This window comes from Chelon labrosus, assembly GCF_963514085.1.
Source record: "Chelon labrosus genome assembly, chromosome: 22".
Lineage (NCBI taxonomy): Eukaryota > Metazoa > Chordata > Actinopteri > Mugiliformes > Mugilidae > Chelon > Chelon labrosus.
Genome location: NC_140355.1, coordinates 22,992,914 through 23,000,880, shown reverse-complemented (window position 1 = coordinate 23,000,880; position 7,967 = coordinate 22,992,914). Strand labels below are relative to the sequence as shown.

The following is a 7,967-nucleotide window of genomic DNA, read 5'->3' as shown; positions in this document are numbered from 1 at the left end:
CTAGGAAGTTAGAAAGCACTACTGTTAGCTGGTGGCTATGATTGATTAAGAAATGTTTATATTAAACTGTCTGGAGAAACTCTAACAGTCAGCGACAGGAGATCAAAACAAATTAAATAATTTCCAGAATGACAGAAAACAAATGAGCGCCTTTTTATTTCTAGAGAGAAGTTTGCATTTTATTGACTGAAGTTTATCTTGAGCAGCATCTAGTGGCTGTTTGCAGTATCACAGCTTCTGCAGCAACAAACATGTCAGATGGATTTAAAGCTCCGTGGCCTCTGACAGGAAACCTCTTCATGTCTGACTCATCCATCACCTGAACTCACCTCACCGTCCTCGCTCCTGGTTTTCTCTGCGGAGCCGGAAGCAGAGAGGAGACGGTTGATAATCTACTTTCAGTCTGTCATGTTTAATTCCCTCTGTAGCTCCTGGCTGACTTTACAAACACACTGAGCTCTTCCCTCTCCTTCCTGTTTTCTCCTCAGTCCGTCCTGCAGATCCACCGTCAAGAAGAAGGATTAGAGGATGGACAGGAGAACGATGCAGACCTGAGTCAGGGTCAAAACCTTCCTACCTCATGTAATGGGTCACTGACACCACCTTCAGGTCAGTGTAGAAACACTGGAGCCTGTTAGCTTAGCATGAACAATATTAAATTAAATTGTCAGTGCCTTTTAAAACACCTGAGTTTATTCCTGCAGTGTGCTTCAAAACAGACTGACACGGGTTAAAATGTAAGTGTATACAGAGCACCTTTAAAAGATTTAGCTTCCTCCAGAAATGTCTACATTACTTGAGTACAACTCTGATGATGTTTTGAGTCATTTTTAGGCAGAAACGTAGAAAAGTCTGGAGGAAGCTAAAACGTTTAAGCCACCCTTTATATGTAGTGAATCAGTTTAAAGTATCAGGGAGTAGAAATACTTTAGTCCAGACCCGTCCCTGGTTCCTGTCCTTCCAGTGAAGGACGTCAGTAAAGTTTCTTGCAGATGCAGAGACCTTCAGTAAACACTCAGCTCTGTGTTTTCTCAGAGGCCGTTAGCGCAGCGACACCTCAGCAGAAACCTGCTGAGAGCAAACACACCTCCACTGGACGGGGAGGAGGAGGAGGAGGAGGAGGAGGAGGAGGTTAATGGGGCGTGACACGGAGGTGAGGATCCGTCATGGGTCGGCCATTAGCTCGGGTGACAGATGGTCTGAACAAACACCAGGAACTTTAACTGTCAGAGAAGAGTCACATTGATTTATAACAGGCTGGTTAGTGTGTGACCAATCAGCCACAACATTATGACCACCTTCCAGACCCATCGAGGTTCCTCTAGACCCTGAATGTGTGGAATCTGGAACCAAGACGTCAGCAGGTGATCCTACTGCAGGTTGAGAGCTGGGCCCTCTTCTTCTTCTTCTTCTTCCTGCAGTTCTGGAGATGTTCTAACCCGGTCGTCTAGCCATCACAGTCAAAACATCAAATATCTTCCTTTCTAGAGGATCACAGTCTCTGCTCCACAACTCAAACCCTCTGCAGACAGTTTTTAAGAAGTTAAATTCTGATCTGTTGATCACTGGTGCATGAACGCCACCTGCTGGCGGCTGTTAGTGGTGCAGAGTAAACACACGCATCCTGCAGCTGTTTCAAAAATATAATCAAATATATGAATTATGCAGAACATATTTTAAAATTAAAAAATTTAAGCAGATTTTAATGTCTTATGAAGTTTTGTCTCATTTCTAGCAGATACAAACTTATTGTATTAGGTGGTATTTCCAAATAAAACCCATTAAACTGAGCTTAAACCTGCAGAAACCACTGACGTATCATCAGCCTTTTAGGTGTTGAGGTTTTTAAATGGTTTAATCTTTTATTTGTGCATTAATTTATTAAATCTTCAGCCCAAGGAAAGGAGACAAACCAAGAAGCAGTCGTATCATCATTTCTTTTATTTCTAACACCCCAAACCGTCCCGCTCCCAGATATCTGGTCCTCATCTCAGCATCTATTTAAACATTCACATACAAACAACTTAAAGTGATCCCAGACCAGCAGAGCGGAGGCAGAGAGCTCCACGACCAGCGTGGAGGCGTCGTCTGACCTCCGCGGCCTCATAAATTAACTTGTTCAGAAAATAAATATTCATCAGAATCAGAGTAATAAGCCTCTTTACGCGTCACTTAAGCTCAGCTGTGTCAGTGTGTTTACTGTGTCATCTACTCCTCGGCTTTAGCCCCTCCCTCCCTCTCCAGGTTGTCCACAGATCTCTTCCTGGCGAACAGGTGGGTGGGGTCCCGGCCCCTGAAGCCGGGCTGGACGTTGAACACGGGCATGTTCCTCCAGCTCGACGGGTTGTTGTAGGCGACCGAGCCGGAGCCGCCGGTGCAGGGTTTGTTCTGGACCAGCTGGAGGAAGGTCTCCATGTCGGGGCCCAGCCTGGCGATGACGCCGGCCCTCACCGCCGCCACCGTCTGCTCATCACAGGTCTGCAGCGTCTGCAGCAGAGTGCTGTAGTACCTGGAAACACAGAGTCACAAACTACTGTTCATGTCTACTGTCTACTGCTAATTAGCGTAGCATGCTAAAACACAAAACCTAGAGAAGCCTGGGTCTACTAAATATTAGCATGTAGCTCAAAGCGCCGCAGCATTTCTCAGCACTCACCTGTTGGGGAAGTGAGCCGGCACCTGCACCACGTCTCCAAAGGCGTCAGGGTTGGTGCGAGCCACAGTGCAGATGTCGAGATTGGTGTAACACTCCTCCTGCACCTTTAATACGACAGAAACGCTATGAGTGGAGAACGCAGCAGGCAGCTAACAAGGCTAAAGCTAACGGACCCCAGACATGGTCAGTATAAAGATGGACAGCGGAACAGCTCCCTCTACAGTGAAGCCAAAGCAAGTAGAGCTCCCCCTGGTGTCTGGCTGCAGTATAGGTCATAAGCTCCACCCCCTACATGTTAGTGGGCGGGATTTGAGAGCGGAGCAAGTGTGGGCGGGGCATCGATATCACGGCTCCACGTGGCTCCGCCCTCAGACCGTACTGATCAGACTCTGGATCCAAACTCACAAGATGGCGCCGCCCGTATCCCCGGGAAAATAGAGTCAGTTTGACCAATGAGAGGAAGAGGAGACGTGGTGTCCATGTTTATATACAGTCTATTCTCCCAGGTCATGGTGACGTGCTAGCAAACCAGGCTCAACACAGCAGATCCCAGGTCGTGCAAACCGCTAAAACTATAGACTATAATATTGTGTTAGCTCACAGGGGCTAAAGCTAACAGTTCTCTAGTGTTTTATGTCATATATGATGATTAGAACCAGGACACGTCCGAGGTTCAGAGCTTACTGACCTCAGCGATCATCCTCTGGAAGATGTTGCAGCGGCGGATGGTCTGGAAGACTTTGTTTGAGATTCCCTGGGAGATGCAGTGCAGACTCTTCTTGACAAACGTTTTACCCTGCAGGACAAACGGAGGTCAGAGGTCGGACACAGCGGCGACGGCGGGCGGAACAGGTGCAAATACAAAAGACGACGCACTCACCTCAGTGTTGAAGCTGGCGGCCGAGTGGAGGAACAGTTCACAGAGTTCATGCATCCCGTCGGTGTCACAAGTTGAGTTTTCCAAACACGAGAAGAATCCACAGCCCACGGCCACGGCATCGCTCAGACATCTGGCCACGTCAGCTGAAATCACACATACAGGTTCAAAACATATGACATGCTAGCGGATGGGGCTAAAGCAAACGGGTTCCAGGTCATGATAGCACGCTAACAGACTGCAGCTAAAGGTAACAGGTTTTGGGACGGAAGCTAAAAGGAACAGGTCTCAGGTCATGCTATAAAGCTGACAAACTCAGGCTGTTATTAAGATGTAACATCACTGTCTCTTTATTATTACGTTATTAGCATGTATAGGTTAAATAGGCTATTCAAAGACATTTAAACAAGATGCTCAAGGTTGTAGTAAAAACAGGAGATCAGTTTGAAGTTCTTAATCACTGTGACAGCTGGGATTATTAGACTTTGTTAATTAAAAGCTTAAAAATTAACTATATTTATATAAAAACACACAAGAACTCAGTGGCTATTTGGCAAAACAATATATAGGTTATATATATATATATGGAATGGAGCAGTATGTTTGTGTTTTTATTTCTATAAGTGACTAAATGACAAAATGACTTAACAGAAAGAGGCTGAAGATTTGTGGTAATTTAGAAAATGTCTTGTTTTCTGATCTAAATAAATAAATCAATACACAGGAGTTGAGTTAAAATACTTTACTCTACATTTACTAACATGTTTAACTCTATTTTTAACACTATATTCTATCTGAATACTTTTATTACACAGAACAATGAAGCAGAACTCACTCGGGCTGTTTGAGGAGAATCGTGCCCGGCGAGGAGCGGCCTCCTCCGGCAGCAGCTCGAAGCCTGAGGCGGTGCTGAGGGCGAGCAGGAGGAGCAGAGCGGAGCCGCGGAGCATCGTGTCTGAATGGAGGGGATGACGATGATGGTGATGGTGGAGGAGGAGGAGGAGGAGGATGAGGAGGAGGTGGAGGTGATTCGGTCTGTCTGCTCCTTCCGCCACAGCTGGTATTTATCCAAACTCCTCTCCGGGTGGACCAATCAGAGCGCGGCGTGTCCCCCGGGGCCGCAGTTAATGGTTTATTCACGGGTGTAATTAACCCACGGAGCTAATTGGATATTTCCACACATGTCTGGAATTTCCGAGCAGCAGTGAACTCACGGGGTAATTTTAGACTGTGTGTGTTTTAATGAGTTTCTTCTTTAAGAGGCCGTGGGCTGATTGGCTTTTTATAGTCAGGGAGCTCATTAAAGTCACAATAAAAAAAACTATGTAGACACTGTATGACAGGCCTCAAAAAGGACCCGGATGTTAGACCAGCGTTATATTTCAAGCCATTGTCTTTATGTAAACGTGTCTTTATATTAAATATTGTTAACATTCTTGTAAATTAAATATGCCGAATTATCTATTAGTAGTACGTATGTGTAACACAGTATTTACCCTCCTGATATTTATACATTAGATACTTTGATATTGAAGAAAAAATCAAAACATGAATATTCTCAGGCGAGTTCTGAATAGAGTTTTCTACGCGGGTTCATGGACATTTATTGTTGACAGATATCAGAGGTAATGACCTCCCGTGAAAGTTTAAGAGACTTTTAATCATATCTTTGTCGTTTTGTGCCTTATAACTGTTTATTACTGTTCGATATTAGAATAAAATAAAGCCAGAAAGTAGAATAAAGACTGACTTTAAAGCTAACAGGTCCCAGTTCGTGATAGCATGCTAACAGATTGAAGCTAAAGGGTTTGAAGCTAAAGCTAAGAGGTACCAAGTCATGATAGCATGCTAAGAAATCTGAAACTTAAGCTAACGGGTCGCCGCTTATGGTAGCGTGCTAACAAACTGAAGCTAAAGCTAACGGGTCGCCGGTTATGGTAGCATGCTAACAAACTGAAGCTAAAGCTAACATGTTCCTGGCTCAATTCGTCAATAACAATACAGATTGTCTCAAGATGCTTTGCAACATCCGGTCTGAAACCCGGCCTGAAATGTGAAGACGCTAATGTGCTAACAGACTGAACCTTAAATTAACAGTTAGGTCATGCTAGCATGCTAATAGACTGACGTTACAACATTTTGATCTGCTAGCATGCTAAGAGACTAAGCTAAAGCTAAGAGGTCACAGGTAACGATAGCGATGCTAACAAACTGAGGCTAAAGCTAGGCTAATATTAATGATATGTTTAAATATTTGAAGACAGTCTTAATAATTATAAAACAACATCTTATACACTTGTCATTTCACACGTTTATACTGACACGTGGCTAAATGTGAGTTTATATTTTGTTAATGAACTCCTCTGATCAATAAACTATTAAATGACCTAAATAAGTTGGTGTTAATGTGAATTTCAGAGATTTTGCGACTTGGTTTGGGATCTTTAATAATGTGTAACTTTCTAAAAATAGCAGCAGTCACAGGTCTGGGAGACTATTTCTAATTCCAGCCACGTTTACCTGTTGGGGGGGTTCAGTGAGTGGACAGCAAAGTCTTCATAATACCACCAGTTAATATACACACACACACACACATATATATATATATATGAAATTAAACTAAATAAATAAAAAGCTCATGAAGAAGAACAAAGATAATAACAGTAAATATCAGAGATAATAATATAATATATTGTTTTAGGACAATTTATTAAAACATATTTTAAATGATCAAATACTATAAAATAACTTTATTATTATACCAATAAATTAAAATTTAAAAAACACATTAGGACAATTGGACACGATAAATAAAATCTAGTTTAAATCATAATAAATAAGCATATTTGCATCTCTTTGTTGTCCTTTAGAGTCTTTTTTAAAGCTGTTCCGTGTCTCATGTTGGTCATTTCCCACATGTTTTGGTCGTTCTGCACCTCTTAATGCGTCTCTTGCATCTCTTTAAAGTTGTTTTGTGACTTATTCCTGCTCATTGTGCGTCTTTCAGTTCCTTTCAGTAAACCACTTCAGACGCAGGTGGATGTGGAAAAGTCTGTGTGTCTTATCAGGGAATTCGTTTCCATCAGCACAGGAAGCGCTGAACCACGGCTGACTTCGTTATCCTGCAGGTCAACGCGCTGATAAACATCTCCACCTGTCACGCTTTAGTTTTCATTAACGGCCTCTGCAGCCGCCGCCCACCGCCACGACCAGAGCTTTGTGGAAAAATGAGGTTGGAGGAGCGTTAAAGCACTTTCATGTAAAGTGTTTTCATTTGTATTCAGTCCCTGGTTCAGTAGAAACACCAAGGTTGTTGCAGCAATAAAAAAAATATGAGAAATTGTTGTGTGCACACTGAGCTCCAGGTATTCATACATATTTCTGCTGTAGTTGATCAAGGTGAAGCAAATTTTGCTGCTGCTTATTTTCTTTAACGCATCAGTCTGTTGATTGAGTTTTTTTTTAAAACTATTTACACAGATTTGTTTCTACAAGGTCGTACGAGGCCTGGAAATGTTGCCACAAGCCTTTTAACTCTCACCGTGCAAACATCTGTCTCATCTGAGGTTAAACTGACTCACGCAAGAAACATTCAGTGCAACAAAAGCAGCCAACATAAAAATCAAAATGCTTTCTCAGCTGCAGCCTCCAAACCCTGGAACAGTTCTCTTCATACTAAGCTGCACCAGACACTTCCTGTTTTTACATCTCTTCTTAAAACTCATTCTTTGGTGTTTAATTCTTTTTAATGTGTTATATTCTAGTATTTTTAATTTAGCTTTTTTTTTTAACCTCTTCCTCCTCATCGTGTTTGTTTTTGTGTTGACTGTGTGTTTCCGTGTTTTATATATTTTCACAGCTCGTTGGCAGAGCCCGTGTGGAGGAGAGTCTGGAGGAGGATGTGAATGTTGTTTGCGTAGGAGAGAACTTTCTGGAGGAATGTCTAAGTGTTCGGATGCAGATCTGCAGTGTGGTTAACATCCGGAGGTAAGTCTGAATGTGGTTTCCTTTAGAAGAACGTGACTGGAGAAGAGGCTGAATGTGGTTTCACTTTAAAGAGCTCATCCGGAGGCAAGGTCAGCGTTGTTGGCTTTGACAGAGTCACTGTGGAGAATTATCGCAGATACATTAGTGTAAACTAGAGATGTACCATTCAAAGTCGGTCTCCTGTAGCGTCCTAAAGTCTGTCCTTGTCTTCCTTGTCTTCTCCTAGAGTTGGTCTCCTGTAGCGTCCTAAAGTCTGTCCTTGTCTTCCTTGTCTTCTCCTAGAGATGGTCTCCTGTAGCTTCCTAAAGTCTGTCCTTGTCTTCCTTGTCTTCTCCTAGAGTTGGTCTCCTGTAGCTTCCTAAAGTCTGTCCTTGTCTTCCTTGTCTTCTCCTAGAGTGGACTGGATTCAGTCCAATAAATCTTTCAGTCAAAGTTAATGTAGTGTGG

At 42.9% G+C, this 7,967-nt stretch overlaps 2 protein-coding genes across 2 annotated transcripts in view; both read right to left on the bottom strand.

The window, feature by feature from the left end:
- Positions 1-1,999: 1,999 nt before the first annotated feature.
- Positions 2,000-4,483, bottom strand: stc1l (stanniocalcin 1, like; the record flags this gene model as incomplete). The annotated part of the gene is made up of 5 exons (XM_084571912.1): positions 2,000-2,509; positions 2,657-2,760; positions 3,345-3,452; positions 3,537-3,679; positions 4,369-4,483. The coding sequence occupies 5 exons, from the start codon at positions 4,481-4,483 to the stop codon at positions 2,209-2,211; spliced, it is 771 nt and encodes a 256-aa protein (XP_084428038.1). The 3' UTR covers positions 2,000-2,208.
- A 2,903-nt stretch (positions 4,484-7,386) lies between these two features.
- Positions 7,387-7,967, bottom strand: part of LOC311507913 (cGMP-dependent protein kinase 1-like) — a gene marked incomplete at both ends in the record, with an annotated part of 8,492 nt that continues 7,911 nt past the window's right edge. The window contains one exon of the mRNA XM_084572458.1: positions 7,387-7,422. Coding sequence (XP_084428584.1) covers positions 7,387-7,422 — 36 coding nt within the window. The remainder of the gene's footprint in view (positions 7,423-7,967) is intronic.